The following is a 22,044-nucleotide window of genomic DNA, read 5'->3' as shown; positions in this document are numbered from 1 at the left end:
CTGTCTTGCACACAAGTGTATTGAATAAATAACGTTCATAAGTTATGTTTTTTTTTGGGCTGAAATAACATTCAAACTTTTGAACTAAAGGTGTTAATTTATCATTTTCTTCGATTGTGAAAATGAATGTATCGTATACTCTTAAAGCGTCTTCGCCAATCATATGAAGGAAAATGGCACATTGAATATCTTCATTTTTATCATTGACTCCTGAAGCTATTTTATAAAGATTTCATCTCTGCTTCAATTTTCGCCAGTTTTCTGAAACATTGCTTATTAAATTCATGGCCTCTAATGGTCTAAGTTGTTCCATTTTAAATTAAATACAGGTTTACTTCTGGTACCATGTTATATTCTAAGGATAGTGCTAGATTAAGAATCAAATACAACATAAAGTTTAAAGCGCGCATACCGCCACATTTATTTTAAGTATGATAATAACACGAGGCATATGTGTATTATGGCGAACACGGATATTACAGTGTGACTGATCTGGATTTCTTGCTGTTGAGAATCGACTTCACCTTTTTAGGTTTTGGAAAGCTTACCTTTTTCAACTTACGAGTTTGGAAGCTTTGAGTAGTCTCAAACTTAATTATATGTTTAGTGATCATGCGAAATAAAAGGCGACAAATTTTTTCAAAAAAAAGTTCTCCTTTTTTTCACGCACCTCGATTTGTTTCCGTTATGTTTTGCAACTCATTGATTTGGAATCAAAAATTTACCAACACAATTAAAGATAAAAATAACGTATAGTTAAAAAAAAAGTTTAAAATACAAGCATTTATGGAATTAGAATAATTTTAATTTGAAGGTGATCGGATTTTTCTGTGTCCATCCCATAGTGAACGAGCTTCATGGAAAACAAAAGTTGAGCTCCGCCAAAAAATTTTTTCATAAAGTTATGAAATTTTATTCAATAAAAAAAAGTTTTGAAATTTTAAAGAAAGTTGAAGTTCAACTTATACTTTTTATAATTGTATAAAGGAAAAAAAAAAAGATTTTAGAAATTATTCATTAGATTATGAATAGCATTGCTATCGTAGAAATGCGTAATAAAATATATTTTTTCTTTATTCTCTCATACGAAAACATAAAACATGTATGTATAAAAAAATATTTTAATTCTCAGGTTGCACAGTGGGAAATGGTGCTGAAAACAAAAGCTGCAACATAATTCCTTTACATAATGTATAAGATCTTCAAAGTAGATGATTATTCAGCACACAAACCGCTAACAGAGGTTCTAAAACACACTCTTGAAAGGCTGTGTGATGTACAAGCTCCTGTGCTAATCATACTGCTTTAGAAACTAAACTGATATTTAGATGCAAGGCTTAACAAACGTTTACAAACAGGTGTGTTAAAATAAAAACAGTAAACAAAGTCTAACAAATGAAGAGTGCTTGTTTGTTAATAGCATAGTACTATAAAAACTCAGTGGACTTTATAATAATAAAAACGTTGTATTGCAGAGAAACGAAAAGCCATCATCAACTGCATATTGTCGACCACTAAGATTTTTTTTTTAAAAAAGAAACCAAAAAGGTCAAAGAAAAAAAAATCAATACTTAAATAGAAAAGTGTATTATTACAAACAATATTTTTTTCTATGAAATAAATAAATGTTCAATGAGCTGACCTTGAAAGATGGAAAAATTCAGATAATTTTATCAACTATGACAAATTTAACACAATGTTGTAAAGTGTGTGGTTTGTCTACCAAAAAACATGAATAACTTAAAGAGAGTGTTGAACTTAGCACCAATAATTTAAAGTTAAGATAAAAGTTTATCCAGCCTATACGGTTAGATAAACTTTTTAAAGCTAATTCTGCATATTGGATACAAAATAGAAACTAGAAAATGGAAGACCAGAGTTGAAGCAGATAAATTGGCGGTACAATAAGTGAAAAGCAGAATTCAGACCAATTTCATAAACCAATTAGGATTGGTTTGTGGATTTTCACAAAAGTGGTAAGTCGAATTATATATATATATATATATATATATATATATATATATATATATATATATATATATATATATATATATATATATATATATATATATATATATATATAATATATATATATATATATATATATATATATATATATATATATATATATATATAACCAGATAAACAGTTTTATTCCAAATAACAACAGCAAAATAAGAACATCATTGACGACGAACTTTTAGTAAAAGTTAATTCAAAATAGTTCATCAATGATGTTCTTATTTAGCTGTTATTATTTGGAATAAAACTATTACTTAATGAAACAGCTTTATGCCATAAAAAGATACATGTTAAACTCTCAGATATTGAAAATTCAACTTTTAAAATTTTAAATATAATTGTATAATTGTTATGTATAAGTTATACATAAAAATTAATAATGAAGAATGATTTGGTTTTTTTTTCTTGTTTTCAATTTTTTTTTCTTGTTTCAATCAATCTTGTTATGTTTAGTTACTGAATACTGTAAAGTATTTAATACACAAATTATTTTGTCTTTAATAAAAAGTACAAGGTAAATTATTTTTTTGGGCATACAATGCAATTAGTGGACGTGGTATTTTCCAAACATTTTGAATGATACCAATGACCACAACATTCACAGCTAGTCCAATTGACTAAAACTTTCTCTTCTTCTAATTCACTGATTACAACGATTTTGTCATCGTCTTCTTTTCCACAAACAAAACAATGATAAGCTTTAATATCTTCAATGACATTTAAAACTGTCCCTGATGAATTATTCAACTTATTGCCTCCGCATTTTTTCATTTCATATGCATCATGATAAGACATGAACAAAGTTGTGACTGAATTGTTTAAAATGGATTCTGTCGATGTTGATGGAAAATGGATTCTACATGTTACTCAGGAATTTTTTTATAAATCTTTATACGGTTAATTGAATATAGAACACATGTATGAAATCCAGGTATCAAATTCTGACACACAGTGTCTTCCAACCTTATAGTTAAACTTTTAATAGAGCTGTAAAATATTATTTATGACAACTTCCAGATTTCCTGCTTTGTTTCCTCCACTCGCTTAGTACATGTTTAAAACATGGCTTCATTGGAGCGTAGACAGATACATCTAATGGCTGCATTAAATGTGTGGCATTAGGTGGTAACATAACAAAGAAAACATAGTGCTCCTTTGTTAATTCAATAACGTCTGTATTAAATTGAGAGGCTCCGAAACTTGTTTTAGTAGAAGTTATCTCCTAAAACAAGTTTCGGTCCATTCAAATGTTGAATGTTTTGGAAAAAGCACTTAAACAACTTTTCAAACGTTTGGATATTATATTTTGTATATCAGATTTTGTGCAACTGTAGGCTGTTCCATGCGGCCCTCCTGTCACCCAAATTTTACAAATGTCTATAAACTACCGTAGGTGGTTGTATTACTCCAGAAGCAGAGCCACACCACATAACTAATATTGAAGTTTTGCTATGTTCTTGAACATTTTCCACACACTGTCTTCCTCTTCGAACTTTTACAAACCTTTTTTCAGGATCTGAAAGATTAATCTTATCGAAGTTAAATATGTTTGAAGGTGGAATATTACGGAGTGATTGATTAGTTTTTTCTAACTCCTTAAAAAAATAGTTATAATTTTAACTCCTAACTTTGACCTTAATTGTTTAATATTAGAAGCGTTTCTGCCAAAAATATGGTTTTATTTCATGAAATAATTTATTCAGTCATCTCCAGATATCTTTACTTTATAACTGTTTGAACCATTACAATTTTTGAGAAAATCAAAAGCCATCGTTCTAACTTCTAATCTTCCAATAAAAAAACCATTTTGCAACAGATTTAAGCCCTTGGACAATGAGTATTTCAACTGCTAACAATTTTTTGCAAGGTTGATTTTATAACTTTATTTTTAACTGCATCTTTACGAATGCTTATGTCTTTACTATTATCTTCTGTTGCTTTTTTGAGATTTTCTTTAGAACTTGTTCCATACAATTTTTTTAAATTTAGTTAATATATGTAGTTTCACGGCATCATGAAAAAAAACACAGAAGAAAAATGAGAAATGCCCTGTCCGGAGATACACTGTAATTTGAAGTTACTCCAGTTGACTAAAGTGAGGGATTTATAAAGTTTACATGATCATCACTTTTTAACATTATTAGATGAAATTTAAATTCTGTCCAAGAGTATACATTTAGTTTGATTTCTGACTTTAAAATCAAGCTTTTTATTCACTTGTTAAACAAACTTAATCAAATATTGAAATTCTTTATTATATTTATCCATTTGTGATCCTTTGATTACCGTTATAATAATTTTTATCACTGTAATCAGTAATTATTACATAAATCATTATTATTATAATTTATATAATAATTCAACTATTGATATAATTTCTTATTACAATTACTATTTTTATTATTATTTATATTGGCATGTTGTTTATTCAGGTATTTACTTTATATTAGTATTTATACTTTTGTAAATTTCCCTAAAATGTTAGTTTTTATTTCAAAATTTGATTCATTGAATGATTTAAAATAGAAAAACTCAGTAAATAATTGCCCTCACATTAGGGTTGGGAACACAAGTTTTAGTTGTTTCCAGCCTCTAATGCAACATTTTGCAAAGCATTCTTATTTAATATAAGCACAAACATACCCAAGTGTCCTATTTAAGAGTTGTATTTAAGTTGTATGAGAGTTACTTGTCTCTAACACCTAATAAGAGTTGCCACAATTCCTATATCTATATTTGTGCTGACTATTGTGTTTCGTGCATTTGTGCATTTTAAAACTAATCAAAACGATAAGTCGAATTTTTGCAACCTTCCAATTACTAAAAATATTGTAACCATAGTTTAAGGAAATAAATTATTAACCTTTATTAGCATACTTTTTATACCCTTTAGAACCTCATACTTGTGAATGGAAATGCTGCATACAAAAGTTGGGCTGGTATTGATGGATTATCTCCTGTTATGCACTTTTACATATTTAATTATACCAATGTTGATGATATTTTACATGGCGCAAAACCTAAAATTCAGCAGTTGGGGCCATATTCGTATAGGTATTCATAAAATCATAATACAATATAACAGGTGATGTGTAAGTTATCAGGCAAAATAAAAACGTCAACACCTATAAATGCAAAAAAAAAAATTATTATATATTTATTTAATAATGTATTCTCTTCAATAAAAACATGTAATTTTTAAATGAAAAAACACCACTATCTGCTGTTGATCTTAATTTTGCTCCTTTTATAAGCGAATGTAAAAAATTTAAATTGATTTCTTGTAGTTTTAATTTAATTCGGTCAATCAAAACTTGCTCTGTTGAAGCTTGCCAATCTCTCTCGTAAACCTTCTGTGCCAAACGTCCCCAAAAGTTTTCAATTGGTTGTGCTTGAGGCACATTTGGGGGATTGAATTCTTTATCAAAGTAATAGACATATTGGTTCATCCAATTTAGAGAATTTTTAAAATAATGAAAAACTTGCTAAATCTGGCCAAAATAAATGGCCAAAATAAAAAGTCTCCATGATACTTGTGAATGAATGGAAGAAGTCGTTTTTCTAAACATTCATCAAAATAGATCGATAAATTAATTGCTACAACCTTGAAAGTGTGAAACAATAGCTCGGATATACCACTGTCAGATATGGCTATCCACATTAATAATTTTTTCGGAAATTTCTCTTTTCCTATAAAACATGTTTTTTTGTTGTTTGTGTAGTATCTAGATTTTCCAAGCATGTTGTCCCCTGCAAAACAAAAGTATTTTTTGTATCGATGACCAGAAGCGATTTTGCGGTATAGAATTGGTTAACAAATTTCCTGCTTTGTTTTTTTTGCCTTTAATTATTGTTCTATAGTGTATTTTGGAGTCTTTTCACGTTTTCTAAATTTAATATTCATTTTTTTAACTAACAACCAATTGTCGATTGATTTACACAGAATTCAAAGCCTACTTTTCTCAGACTGACCCGGTTTTCTTTTCTCTAGTCCAGGATGTTGGACAACCAGGGTATTTTCTATCAGAAAAGAATTGAACAGTTTCAAGTCTTTTTAGGTTATTCTATATTGTATCTCGAGCAAATCCTTTCTTTTCAAAATGGTTTTGATTTCTTTTATTTATATATTAAGTTTATTTACAAAAAACATTTTGAGTCGCTTTCAAAAAGATTCTCATTCAGCTACATTTAACCTCGTTTTAAGTAATTGTGTTTCAAATAATAAAGTTTATATTTTATAGAACGTTTATGCCTACGCATAAAATCACAAAAGGGAATTATTATGCTAAAATAATTAAATTCGGGTTTGTCCGATAACTTCTGCATCACTTGTCAAACAATATTCAATATTTACCAATTATATAGTCTTAATAGTTCTAATAACTAATCATACTATCTTCTAACATACTGTTAAGCAATGTTTTACAAATTTTTTCATGTTTTAGTAGCTGTTTTTTTAAAGCATGATTTCATGTTAGCAATTGAACCTATATTTTTTAAATGGGCATGATATACTTGACTGTCCAACGATTGCAATATCTTCATTTCTTTCAACTATTGGAGTACATTTGATGATCCTGCGATTGTGATATCTTTATTGCCTTCAACTATGAGGAACACTACATGTGATGGTCCTGCGATCAGTTTTTTTTCACAATAGGAAAAGTGATCTGTCAGAAAGATCCCATTCCCAATCAATTGTAGATTGCTCAAATAATTCCAATTTTTCTTTTCCTATACTCTTGTTTGAAAATTGCATTCCCTGCTTAATATATTTCAAATGTGAATGTATATTGTCACTTGGCACAGCATACTGCACAGTAATGTTAGTTTTATGTTCTCCCAGAAAAATAAGTTCTATAGAATTTCTATAAACTTTTGAAACATATGGCCTACAAAAGTTCTATATAATTTTTATAGATATTTCTATAGAATGTCTATTAATTTCTAAAGAAATTGCTATAAAACTATTTTTTTCTATAGTAAAAAAGTAGAAAAAAAAATTCTATAAGAATTTTTATAGAAGTTAAAAGAGATTCTATAAAATTTCTATAGACCATATGTTTCAAAAGTTTATAGAAATTCTATAGAACGTTTTTTCCTGGGCCGGAACCCTCGGTACGGTTGGATCCCAGGGATAGAGTCCATACTTGTGGAAACTGTCCAACTGACCAACACAGAATGAGTAACATGCTTATCCGCTATTTCTTTTAGCAGTTTAGCAAAATCTTTTTTCTTCAAGATGGGTTTATCTAAATGACTGCTGCGCCACTCATGAACAAGTTGCTACCAATTCTCTTTTAATGTGCAAAACACTGCAACATCCTTAGGCTGTAAAATGTGCGTTGCATTAGAATATAAAGCCACCAAAAGAATCCCATTTTTATTGCAAAACTGGTTTGCTTGCATACTTAAATGGGAAATATGTCCATTGACAAATAAAATAACAGAAAGAGTTATATTATTTACTTTAAGGCTACAGCTTAAAGTAAATAATATAACTCTTTATGTTATTTTATTTGTCAACTCTACAGGCACATTAGCAAAAAGGGATATATGAAAATTATGCATTTCTAGAAAGATAAATCTTTCAGCATTTAGGATATAATTACAGAAATTATTATAAACGAAAATTGTTTAAAAAAACAACGATAACAAAAAGTATATAAATTAGACCAAAATACAGCAAGTATGAACAAATTTCAGCCAGGCAAATGTGGAATCAACCTAATTACAGCCAATATAAAAAACTAGCTTTTTACCAATACTTGTATGGGTTGGCATTTAAAATATTTAAAGATTAATTGTATTACTAAATATTGAAAATTAATATTTTTAATCCTGCAAATTTAGCCGGTTGACAAATAAACTTTAAGTAAAAGAGTTTTAGCAAAATTGGACTTAAAGTTTATTTAGTTTAAGTTAAAATGAACATGTTCTTAAACATCAGTTAGAAAATGATTGCTTAACTTAATACTAAGCATTCATCAATAATTAAACTTGCCTGAACTTAATAAAGATGCCTAAACCTTAAAAATAATATATGTTTTCAGGAGTTGCACCACCTTGTCTATGAGCAAGAACAAAAAAACGTATATATATTGGTAACAAATAAAAGTAAATTTTTTTAATGCAAATAAAACCAAACACAAAACTAGGTTTAATATTTTAAATAAGAACCTGTTATGTGTAAATCAGGATAATTAATGTCAATGTAATAATTAATGTTAATGTAATAGTCTATACTACTATTTTAAAAGATTTGCTTAGAATATAATATTCACATTAAAAAACAAAAAGAATTAAGTGAGCTGTGCAAAAGACTTATTTTAACACTAAGAACAAAAATTGATAACAATATAATCAAATTGCACAGTTTTTTTTATACTTTAATTGGTTCGTTTTTATAGCAACGGTTTTTTTCTAGGATTACATTTTGACAATACCTTTGCTTCCTTTATTCTTAAGTCTTGTAGTCTTTTCAATTTACGCATTTCTTTTTCGGTTTCACTTTGAGCTTTTTTTTGCATTTGCTTTAATTGTGACTCATATGCTTCATTAAAAGTAAGCACAAAAAACTTGTCTGAATTTTGCACTTTGTAAAATTTGGATCTGAATATGGCAAAATATCATTATCTCCATCTCCTGGATAAGATGAATTTTTAAAAGGTAAATTTTGGGCAAGAGATCTAGTTTTTACAAAATCAGAAGCTAAAGGAGTTGAAACTGTAAAATCAATTTCATGCTGATTAATAGGCTGTTCAATTTCAGAGTCAGACGTAATCCTAAAGCTGTCTTGAAACTTACTAGTAAATGCAGCTTTATTACTTGCAGCTTTTAGTTCTATAGTTTTCATACTTAGTTCCACTAAACCATCACTGCTATGTTCTGAAATTTCTACTACGGTTATTGGTTCAGCTAAATAGTCATGATCATTTGCTTTAGCAAATCTTGGGTTGGTAATTAGATGCTGTTCTAACTCAATATCTGGTACTTTTGTGCTATTTGTTGTTTGATTAATCTGCTCAATTGTTATTGTATTATCAATTGTTTTAATTTGATCAAAGAGATTAGTCACAAACATGTCTTCAGAATACACATAGTTTGGCAAGTGAGCTTCAGCCGGAATAATCAAAGGAATATATGGAAAAAATCCACATGATTTTAAGCCAGATTCAATATTAGCTTTTGTTGTACTTTTATTCCAGGTTAAAAGTCCTGTAAAATTGGCCTTGTTTATTACAACCCCAGGGTGATTAGACATCATATCTTGGGCTGCTTTATTATATGAAACTTTAAATAGCTTAAATACAGTTCGATCGCAAGGTTGAAGCCAATTGCTTGTATGAGCAGGTAATTCAACAGTTTTAATTCGGTTTTGTATGGCCATATCTATTAACTCTACGATATTGTGGGAATTTGGCCATCCAAAATTAAAACTTGTGGACGTTGTGGTCCAATGTTTTTTAAAAATGTAAGCTCAAACCATAGTTTTGCAATCCCTTGTTTAGTCCATCCAGATTCACTTGGACTCCAGTTGGTTCCTTCAGGGGCATCTAGAACTTGAAAACTTTGAAGGGATTTTACTGTCTTTTGGAATCCCATGAGGTGGTAAGGCTCTTCCTGCTGCATTCACACAAACAATTAAAGTAATCATTTCTCGATTTCCACTTGTTCTCATTTGTAAATATTTAGTACCTTTTGCAGCAACAATTTTGTGTGCCTTTAAGTCTAGCTGCAGCCCTGTCTCATATTACTTCAGGCTGACAGTCTTTAATGACTTATTTTTTTTTTGCAGTAAAATAATTTCCCACCTTTATTTTTTTTTTTAAATTTTTTATTTTTATAGGTGCTCCAAAAAGTCCTCACGGTCTTGTCACACAGCACCGCGGAAGTGCATTTAACCAGGAAGTTCATGCCTCCTTCCTTACCGTGATGCGAAAATATGTCCAAAGCTCGTTATGAACCTGGATCTCCTGCTTATAAAGAAAGCGCTCTAGCCACTGCGCCACAGCCGCAGTAAATTTATTGATTCATGCATTAATGACGAACTGATGATGTTGATTCTGGTTGTCGAAAAGTTACTTTTTTGTTATGTCAATTTATAAGTAGTTGCCACCATTTATTAGATGGTTTGCCATTTTTAAAAAAATATCCATATTTTTTGGCAAGCTTGCCAGTATATACCATGAATTGTTTTTTTCCCAAACCAATGCCCATCCTAGCTCTGTTGTCTGAAAAATTGAGTAACTTTTATCCTGCTCTACAAAGTTTCTTGGGGTACTTTAAAAAATTTAGCAGCAGCTCTAACAGACATTTTAGGTGAACTAATAACACTGTAGCTTCAAGTAACACTTACTTTTTATATTTCACATATTTACCTCGAGTTGGATGACATTGTTTCTTATGAATATATTTTTTTATTAGCAGCCATTCTAAAATGAAAAGTTTATATCATAAATTATTAAAATTTTCAATTAAAGATTATTTTTTCAAATAATTTCATTTATAAGCAATAATCTACATGAAACAATATGATATCTTTCAATTATTTAGACTTTTGTTTATTTTTAAGTCATCATCCTCATATTTTAAGAATATTATATAAATATTTAACTAAATAAATGTATATATTTAAGATTGATAACTTTTAGGACATACATGTAACATAAAGTACTTGTATCAAAAGAATAAAATCTAATAATATAAATATCTTACAAGTATGAGTTACTTTTAGACACTCGTGAACCTAATTTTGACCTTGGCCGGTATAAGGTTTATACCTGGGCGGATTTTTATTATTATTTCGGATTTGGCTTTCTACCAGGTGCATTTAATTCAGAAATACAACCTATAGAAATGACTCAGCATAATTATGACGCTATTTGCCTTTTTAAGAAATATATTTATATTTTAAAAGATTTAACATTTTGTTAAGTAATTAATATTTAATGTTTATGAGCTTCAAACTGGATGCTTACATGATATTTCAAACCTAAAGTAGTACTTTTTTTAGATAAATATTTGTTATGATGTTTCTTCTATTATAAACACCCACCAACTAAAACAATGTTTTTTTTCATTGGCTGAGTTCATAACAGTCTCAAAAAAGTCACATTTATAAACACAAAGGAGAAACCAAGACAGACATATTAAATTTAAAATGTGGCTGGAATTTGGTCACTGGCTTGAATTTGGTCACTTTACCCTAATAAAAACTTTTTAGTTTTTTAGGGTAAATTAGTTGATTTTAAAATTATTGTGCATTTTTACGGACTATTAGTAATGATTTTCATAATGCTAAACTTTTCTATAAAGTACATTTTTATAAAGTTGTTTAAGTGTATTTGTAAAATTTCCTGAAGTTTTTAATAATATTTGAATATCTACTTTATTTTTTCTAGATGTTTATCTACTTTGAAAAAAGTTTGGAATTAGTAATGTTGTTTGAAAAAAGAATGAACTTTAAAAGATATAAGTACTTTATAAAAGTAATAACACTATTATAGTTTTATTACTTTTGTAATGCAGTTAATGACTAGAGTTTTATTACTTTTGTAGTCGTAAGTTTATTATTTTGTTTTGTTTTTATAGCTTTTTCGCTAGCAAACTTTAAAAATTTGCTCTTTGAAGACAAAGTGCATGGCTTTGAATAAATTAAACCGCAGGGCGACTGGGAAAAAAACGGAGGGTACACTGCTGTAAGGTCAATCACTAACCATTGCGCACTATCTTGAAGTTGTTTTACAGTTACTGGGAATCCTGCTTCGGCCATTTTTTGGACCAGTTTGAGGTCTCTTTTTTTTTTCAATGAATGACTTGCCTTCCAATTAATTTTTTAGAGTAATTCTTGGTAGACCATGCCTTTAGCTGCTATCCGGACTTGTGTATTATTATTTCTTACATTTTAGATGGCTTCCTTCAATTCTCTGAGTATTTTCGAATTTTTACCTTTTATGGCAGGCATAATGAATGTTAAACTATTCCAAAAAAAAAAAAATGGATTTAGAAGTTGACACATCATTGTTCTAGTATTTGACCACCTGATCATCTATTAGATAAACCTAACCTTATATGTTAAGAATATAAAAATAAGTGTAGTTTGCTATAAAAACATGAAACGTGTGTTATGATGAGTTAGATTAAACAAAGGAATAATGTAATAAATGATCACCCTGGTCAATTACTAAGTTATTCAAATTTTCTTATCCAATATATCACTACTCTCATAATTGACTACAGATAGTAGTAAACAGATAATAAATAACTTTTAATGAATATCAAGCATACCTATTTCAAAATGAAATCATGTAATAAGAAAATAAATGGTACTTACTTTTATAATTAACTTCATTTGCTGCTTCTCCTTAGCAAATAGTGGAAGAAAATTTTTAAAAACAGACATGACATAGCTCATTAACATTGACTGTAAGCCATCTTTGCTCCAAGCTGTCAAGTGTTTGTTGCGTTGTACAACCAAAATATGTACAACCAAATGGTAGGAGAGTATTTTTAATGTGTTTCCCACTAAAATCAATCTACCATAGTAGTGCTTATTTTAACGACTTTTCTTCTAAATGGTCAATTACTGGCACATTGGCAATTACTGGTACCTTAGGCACATTTGGATATTTAGTTTAAAATTAATAATTTTTATAAATCAATTAAGAAAACCAATAAAAAATTTGAAATATTTTCAAGCAATAAAAAATTGTTATAATACAATGAATTAATTCAAAAGTATTTTAAAATGGTGCTGTTCTGTCATTTATTTCCTATTATCACCATCGAGTAATAAATTACTAATTCAATTGATGTCAAATGAGGATGCATTGCAAAAATTGCAGTGGCTAGAGTCTAGGTACAACTTAAACCCAAAAATATTATAATAATATCACATTAGTATCAACTTAATTAAGTTAAAGTTGTTATCAGTTTTAAATGAAGCATATATATTTAACTAATGCACAAATTTGTATCAACAGTATAGTTATATATAAGTAGATAAATAAGTAGAACATGATACTTCAACAACATTGAAGTTTAGTTATTAGAAAGTATTTAAAAAACAAGTTTATTATTAGGACTTAATAACTGTCATGATTCTGGTCATTAGCAATTTGCAATATTTTTAAAATTTTGTTGATTAATAATGGTTTTTACTATATCTTGATTTATTACTTGTTTTAAAGCTGGTGAAAGAGTTGGTAATTGATGGGCTTTTATTATATATATTTTATTATAAATAGTGATTTTTAATTAAAAATAAATAATTAATAAAATACTAAACATAATTTATTGTTGATACACACTGTTGGTCTCTCACACAGTACAAAAGATCTTTTATAGTTTTACTAGCTTTAATTATAATTTTCATACATGGTAATGTATATACCAGAATATCTAAGAATATTTTTTACATTAAATATATAAAATTATAAAAGTAATAAACAATAAATTATTTTATCTTTTTTTTTGTCCTAATAAATATTGATTTTTAGAAATCAACGCCTTAAAAGTGTTCTTAGTTCTGATGAATATACCTTTACATATCTGCAAAACTATTCTTATGTATTTGAAAAAGAAACTTCATGCAAAGAGTGTAATGAAAATGATATAATCTATACACCAAGTTTAGCAGCAGCAGTAACATATTTATCTATTTTTTTCATTTTAAAACTTTCTTTTTCCAAGGATTTATTGATAACGCTGAATTGTTTTATACTAGGTAATGCTTAGTTTGGTGAAAAAATCATCAATTAAGCCAGATAGCATTTTATATGACTTGTTTGCCATAACTGCCAATGAAATTTTCAGCCTTGAAGATGTAACCTTGTTCAAAAAAATAACTGTGCAACAGTTATTGTGGGGTTATACAGATAAGTTTTTAAGTGATGTAGAAAAAATTGCTGCTATATTAAAGCTGCTGAAAATTAAGATGCCAAAAATTAGTCCATTTGTGATGATGCAGGTAAGAACACTGTTATTAAAGAAAAAGTATATTTTTGTATTTTTTTTGTTTTATATTATATTTTTATCTTTGTTAAGTTGTTAGTTGATTATACATATGTTCTTTTACATTAATTTTTAATAGTTTTTTTTTTAGCGGAATAGTAGTGAGGAAGCAATGTATATAGGTAACTTAACTGTGGCGAATGGGAAATCAGATATAGCAAATATTTTACAAATTCTTAAATGGCGAGGTAAAAGGTAAATACGTTTTTATACAAAGTTTGTTGAAGTAAAACCAAACATCTATGCCTATTTATTTAAATATCAATAATTATATTATTATTTAATTACTTTAGCTAATAAGAGTAATGTTTTATAAATTTCTCTTATTAACTCAGGAAAACTAAAAACTCATTTATAATACAGACACAGGCCTTGGCAGGAGTCAATAAGTGTGAGAGAGTGGGAAAAAGCTGTCCTAAAATGAAAATGGCAAGCCATGCCAGCTGCTCCTCTAAAAAGCTTTTTACAAAAGTTTTCTGTTTTTGTGTGAGCTATCTGTTTATTCAATAAATAAATTACTTATGAAATACAAAATTTGATTTTATACTTGTTACAAGCATACGCTATTGTTACAAGCATATGCTTGTAACATTAATGTTACAAGAATATATACACAACAAGCATTGTTTATTGAAATAAAAGTTCCTTAGACGAACATTTTCTTTGGGTTTTCACACTAGGTGTTCATTTATTTATTCACAACTTATTTGATAAAAAACTGACAAATAAAGATCTATAAGGATTTCAGAGGAAAAAAATCTATGCACTGCATATCTGTGTTTTAAATAATAGGAAAATATCTTTTTTTGGTTAATTCTATTATAACTTTAATATAATTATGTAATTTTTGTATTCACATTTATAATACTAAAATTCTGATTTTACTAAAAACAAAACAATTGTTGTAGTATAAAATAACTTAAAGTATAAAGTCAACAAGTTGTTAGTCATTTGTATAGTTAAAATATAATCCCAAGTACTACAAAAAAAAAAAAAAAAAAACAGTGACCTTTACACACACAAAAAAAAAAAAAGGTTTTTATATGAAATTAAATTTGAACAGGTTTTGTAGACAGGTTTTTTTGATTTGTAGACAGGTTTTTTTGATTTGTAGACAGGTTTTTATATAAAATTAAATTTGAAGAAGCTACAAAAGTATTTACATAATTATATATATATATATATATATATATATATATATATATATATATATATATATATATATATATATATATATATATATATATATATCAGATGTAATCAATATTAGATATAGCAAATATTTTACAAATTCTGAAATAGTGGGGTGAAAGGCAAATACATTTTTAAATAAAGTTTGTTAAAGTAAAACCAAAAATCTAATTTTTGACCCAATAATTATATTGCCAATATAATTATATTGCCAATAATTATTATGTTATGTATTTTAATAATTATTATGTTATGTATTTTAGCTATTGAAAGTAAAATGTTTTTTAAATTTCTCTAATTTGAGTCAAGAAAACTAAGAACTCATACAGACAGGTTTTATCTTAAATAAAGTTTAAAGAATTTACAAAACCAATAAGTTTTTAGTGAATTTTAGCACAGCTCTATAACTTCAACAAATAGTTATATGTAAAGCAATATTTCCTTATTGTATATAAAACAAAGCAAAGAGTTATAAAAAAAAAGAAGTACATACAAAGGAAAAATTGTACACAATGTTTCCTTTGTATATTCGTTGCTTTATTTATATGTACAGAGCCAGGCACTGCGGAAAGTGGGTACAATGGGTAATTTTCACCCAGGTGCCAAGGCTTCGAAGGCGCTAAATTTTAATTGAATACTTATTTTTTTCCTTGATAATATAAAAATATATAAGTTTATAAGAATAATTATTTAAAAATTAATATACTTATTTTATGTAAGAATAAGTATATATTAATTTATTTAGTTTTATTTATTTATTTAGTATTAGTGCACAATTTTGAAAATGTTTTAATTAAGAAAAAATCATGTACAGACCACTGACCACCGAGAGGGAGGGGCAAAAAGGATATACTTGCCTCAGGCATTAAGATGTTAGGGGCATTAGAAGACAAAAGACAAAAAAATCATAATGAGATTTTAGTTAAAAAAAAGTAAAAAAATTGTTTTTATTGATGAGGCATAAAAAATTTACTTGGTGATGTGCATAGAAAATAACTTGCTTTATTTATATTACGAAAGAATTATAGTTTAAAATAATTTATTTCTTTAATAAATTACTTAAGAAATAAATTATTTAAAACTATAATATAACCGTCATTTCTTGTCACAAAGTTCTGCTGTTAAAGAATTTTGAAAGTTGTTTAAAACCAAGTTAAAAATGTTGGTGCGTTTATGCTTTTTCATCAAACTCAGCATATAATTAATTAAAGATGACCTTTCTGAAAAAAATTTTTTTTAAATAACTGTGTTGCAAACTGTTGAAATAAATTAGCGCATGACATAATTGATCTACCTACAGTAAACTCTTTTAAAAGTATTTTTATGATTTTACTTCTACAGTTGCAGCAATGTTGATTGTCAGCATTTGAAAGTCTGGTCTTGCTTTTCTTTATCAATATTAAACTTTTTATGTAAAAGTTTTCATTGTTGTAATAAATAAATAAAGATATAAGATCTTTTAGTTTTCAGCTACAGTCCCGCTAGAGGAAAGATCTTGCTTTACAAGATTTTGGACACCAGACATTTAGCTCAGATTGGCGGTATAAAACTAATTGCAAACTGACCATGGAAACTTACTGCTGCTCTAAAGCTGTTGCTTTACCTTCAACCAAAACACCGACCTATGATGAGCAGATTTGCCTAAAAATATAGATGTAAGTTAACAGTTTTTGATATAAAAACACAGTCATTAACTTGTATAATTGTACATGCTTTTATTTTAAAAATATGTTTGCCTTATTGCTAATTTACTTCGGGTCTCATGAAAGCTTCTAGCGGCCCTAATCATGCACTTGCATTTTTCCGCTAATCAATTGTTGACATTGTTTAAAAATGTTATTTTCTTTTGCTAGAAATTCCTATTTTTATGCTTTATTGTGTAATCTTTATGACATCACAACCTTTTTCCTTAAAGTAAAAAAATAGTAAATTAAAATAAACTTTTCAACAATAAATTATTATAACCTTTTTTACATGTTGACTCAAAGTTCTACAGGGCTAAATATTAATTATATATACACGTTCTATTTTGGAGGTCTTTAGTTAAAGTTATTTTACTTCTGGTTTTTTTAGATTACTCTTTTCAGCAGATATAAAGAAAATGTGAGATATAAAGAAAATCCTAAATAAATTTTTTTTATTGTCTTTTTTAAACTTGATCCTTTTTCTGAAAAAATTATCAAAAAATAAGGGTTTAAAACTTTAAATAGCCATATCTTGAGCTTAATTTAATGAAATTTTAATAAAATTAAATTTTTTTAAATAAATATGATCCTGATATACATATGCAAAGTGCAAGACTTTATTCAGAAATGAGGAGATAGATCTGTTTATGTCATGTAGGTAGAGACTAAAAATGGCCTATCATTAGAGAAGAATAATTTAATGATTTAATTGATAAACCGATTTGTGAACCCTGGATTTAGTTTGGACAAGTTCTTACCCAACAGGAGTTAGTGAAAGCTTTAAGACAAACTTACATTTTAAATAGAAAGGTAAGTGTATCTTTGAAGCTGTGAAAACTGCCTAGTTGAGTGACTTAATAAAATTAAAATTTTGTAAAAATGAAAAGATAACAACTGCTCTTGTGCTATTTGCTGTCAAAGGCAGAGTTACTAGAAATAGTTTTTAGTTTAATCTTTTTGAATTCAGTTACAAAAAATTGAAAATCATGGTCTTGATGAAGCGGTGTTAGGAATAGCTAAGGAGAAATAATAAATAATGTCCAGAGATCTTGAATAATAAAGAAAACATAGGGTGATGATGCAAATATGTCACACTAGGATAGATTTAACATCTTCAAAAATGCCAATTCAAAAGGGGTAAAACCTTTTTTAAAAACAGTTGTACTAACATTTCTGTGCTAGTAAAGTTTGTTCAGGAATTTAGGTTGTTTTAATTTTTTTGTTCCTTTTAGTATTAATGAAAGACAGGGATCACTAAAGACTGTCATAAACATGTTTGATTTATCTGCATTTGATTTTCAACCAAGAAACTTTGTTAAAAATAGAATACGAAGTAAACCAGGGCCAACAGCTTGATTTTTTATCTCTACCAAATAAAGTTTACTTTGACCTTTCAAGTCAAAGTAAACTTCAACTTCAAAGTTTTAAACATCATCTTTAGATTATCAGTACGTACCTTATTTCCTTATCTTGACTAGATGCAATGTACATTTTCAATTGAGCAATACCTACAAGCTTTTTTTTAAATGTAGGGTAACAGTGGAAAAATAAGCATGTTGTTATTTTACAAACCAGTTAAGAAAAATGGAGTTCTAAGGACTTTGAAATCACTGACAGATGAATTCAGGAAGTACTAGTTTAGAAAAATATGCAGATGAAATATTATATGCATTATGCAGATGAAATATTTAAAATTACTAATCATTGCCTGTTAGATTAAAAATTGAATAAAGAAATTGTTTTGTGGATGTAGCAGTGTCAAAATGTACTTACGTGTGTCATGTAGCAGTGTCAAAATGTACTTAGCAGTGTCAAAATGTACTTACGTGTTAATATAAACTTTAACAGTGTCAATTCGGACTTAACAGTGTTAATATGGACTTAACAGTGTCAAAGTGGACTTAATAGTGTCAAAATGGACTTAAAAATGTCAAAGGTCTTTGGACAAATTACTTTTTATTCTCCAATTAAATAGATGGAATGTATTGAAACCTTAAGTCGTTTTAAAGAAGGTAATTTATTTCTTTTTTAATACCTTTTAGAACAATTTTTTGAATTCAAATAGTTTAGGTAAAGAAAGATTGACCAATACCTCATTCTACATAATAGTAAGAATCCAAAGTTTTGGCACTGAAAAGTTACAGTCACATATGTTTTGAACCTCAGATTTTTTAAACGTTTTACAGTTTTAAAGAAAAAACCCAAAAATAATACCAATTCTAATACCAGTTTTTGGTATTTAAATAAGTTCATACTGTGCAAAAACATTTAAAAAACTTAATAAAATGGTTTAATAAATCAGTTTTTATGTTTTTCATTAAATTGTTTCATAATACAGTAGTATTCACAATTCTTGGTTTAATGGTATTAATAATATTATCATGATTTAAAATTTGTGAAACATCTGAAGTTTTACTGATAACTTTATAGTTTATTTAAACAAATAAATATTTTTTTAACGCATGCATAATAGGATTTGTTGCTTTTACAATAAATTTTACACATTCAAAGTTTTTATAATAAATTTTAAACATTCAAAAAACGGTTTTTAAATTACAAAAATCAGTTTTTAATTAAATTAATATAATAAGGGTTAATAATTAACCAAAGGCTGATAAGGACATGGCCAAGGGTTTTAGGATTTTGGAGGTCCGAAATATGCTTGAAAAATGTTTCAATTTGGTAGGGTTTTTAGTTTGTTATTGTTAAAAATATTACTTTTATGGTTGTAAAGAATGCACAACAGCTCCCCTTAGGAAATTTATTATGTTTTGTAAAGTTCTATTTGCGCAATCATCACTACACTATAATTTGCTTGGAGATTGATTCCGCACAAATGAATTCTAGAATGAATGTATATAAAAGCTGTAACACTGGCTGTTAACTAAGTAATTGTAGGTAGTACAAGGTAGTAGATTGTACTAATTTAAGATTATAGATAGTAGATAGTACTAATTGTAGATAGTACAAGAGCAAATAATGAACAGTTCTAAACTATATAAACTACATAATAGTTTTTCATTCAAAATAATTTTGCAAAATATTTTTGAAGGCTCAAAAGCCATTAAAACCATTCTAGCTGTTTAAAACTAGTTTTTTTAGAACTTTGAAATTTAAAAATTGGTTTTTCAAAGTATTTGTTTTTGTATAAATGCAGAACAGTTCACTTTTTATACTTTAGGGCAAAACTGGATTTCAATGGCTTTGTGAATTAAAAAAGACTACTCAAATCCATCCAGCAAATCAAATTCATCTTTGTGTAGAAATTATATAAAACTTAAACTCTTTTTGAATTTTAGAAAATAAAATACAACTATTTTTCTGACGCCATCATGTGATTTAATTTATCTGATAGAAATGTCCATCAGAATGCATTTTGAAACCGCAAGACCTTGTACAGGTAAATTTGGAAAAATTCTATCAAGGTCTTCAAATAAAAAAAAGGTGTTAAACAGGAAGGTCATTGGTTTTTGGTGTTTGTAATAAGTAACTTACAGAAATGATACAAAATTAAAATTTTGTTGTTGTTACTGGTGTCAAAGAACAATGTTTTACAAAAAATTACAGTGATCTGGGAATAATATTAACCAAAAAAGTCAGGCTTCACTGTGCCAAATGTGAAAGGAAATAAAAAGTTTCATAATATTTTAAAGTAGATTAAATAAATACATCAACAATTGAAGAATTTTAAAAATTTTCTTATTACTCAAAAATGGAAACTAAGTAAACTTCTTCTATTTAGGGGTATCTCAACTTTACAAGGTCATAACCTTTGAGCGTTAAATTTTTCACTAAAGGAATATTTTACAGATGAATTTTAATCTTGTTTTTCATAGTTAAGGTTTTTTTAAATAATGCTCCAAACTGCTCCTTGCTCCACTTACAAACATAAGAATCTAGGAATAATATTATTCTTAGATTCCTTGATTTTTTGTTGAACATATTATTTGTTTTAGTATAAACATACATTTCTGGAGGTTACCTATCTTGAACAACAAAAGATCTTAAATTGGTCTTCTGGTAAAGTTCCAATCGTTTTCCAGTTCGAGAATGGTTTAAAAAACATTAATAAATGTTTCTTTATATATATATGTGTATATATATATATATGTGTATATATATATATATATATATATATATATATATATATATATATATATATATATATATATATATATATATATACATATATACATATATATATATATAAGCGCCTCCTACGTAACCTCCTGGATCCTAGCAGGAATGGAAGCTTTTATTCTTTCTCGTCGGTTCCAAGTCAAGCCTCATTCTACTCCATGGTTTTCACCTTCTTTTGCAGCTGCTTTATTTAATTGTAAACATTTTTTTCATATTTTTTAAAAGAGCATTTCTTTTGAGAACAAGCACCTATTCCTTATCTATAGGAATCAATGTAAAAAGGTGTTGTCTGATGCAAAACTCCATTATTCTCAGTTCACTAAATCTCATATCTTATCTCAGATGTTAGGTTCTGGAAACTTTTGGAAAATATTTTTGGAAACTTTTCAGAAAAAAAAAGGTCGGTCTAACATTCCATCACCGAATCATGCTTTTCTTACCTGCTGAAAAATGTGGTTCCAATTTTCAAAAACTTTGCAGATAATTATGACTCCTCAAACTATCGTTATTAATCTTTGAGTCTTTGATCAACAAATTTCTAACATCCCATCTTGAGTCAAATAACTTACTATTAAACAATTAATACAGTTTTCAGTTCTCTCACCTCAATTCTCTTTACTCTGGGTATACACTTGAGGTCTTTGAATCTTGAATCCAATTTGGTTGCAATATTTAGATATGTTGTTGGCACTTTCCTTGCGTTTCTCCAGGTCTGTTCTGAATGTAAACTTGAATTTGACCACATAGGCAAAGTTGTAATCTGAGCTCTTCATCACCCAATAGAGATGACAAACAGCAGGTAGAACCACATAGTATGAAACATTTTTTTCTCCACCCAGAAGTTCAGTCACATACCTACAAAATGCTTACACACATACAGACACATTAATTCTCTCTCACCTGCAATCAGACCAGTTGGTAAGAAATATATGACATAAAATATACCTGCAGGGCTCCAGTAGTATAGCAATCTTTGTGTTGCGTGTGGTGA

At 27.8% G+C, this 22,044-nt stretch overlaps 1 protein-coding gene across 1 annotated transcript in view; it reads left to right on the top strand.

The window, feature by feature from the left end:
- LOC136088710 (platelet glycoprotein 4-like) overlaps positions 1 to 22,044 on the top strand; it is a 64,392-nt gene that overhangs the window by 5,797 nt on the left and 36,551 nt on the right. The window contains exons 2-5 of the mRNA XM_065813162.1: positions 4,916 to 5,076; positions 13,524 to 13,668; positions 13,751 to 13,993; positions 14,129 to 14,232. Coding sequence (XP_065669234.1) covers positions 4,916 to 5,076; positions 13,524 to 13,668; positions 13,751 to 13,993; positions 14,129 to 14,232 — 653 coding nt within the window. The remainder of the gene's footprint in view (positions 1 to 4,915; positions 5,077 to 13,523; positions 13,669 to 13,750; positions 13,994 to 14,128; positions 14,233 to 22,044) is intronic.

The sequence above is a fragment of the Hydra vulgaris genome, chromosome 12, assembly GCF_038396675.1.
Source record: "Hydra vulgaris chromosome 12, alternate assembly HydraT2T_AEP".
Lineage (NCBI taxonomy): Eukaryota > Metazoa > Cnidaria > Hydrozoa > Anthoathecata > Hydridae > Hydra > Hydra vulgaris.
The sequence above is the reverse complement of the archived record's forward strand: the minus strand, read 5'-3'. Positions and strand labels throughout refer to the sequence as shown.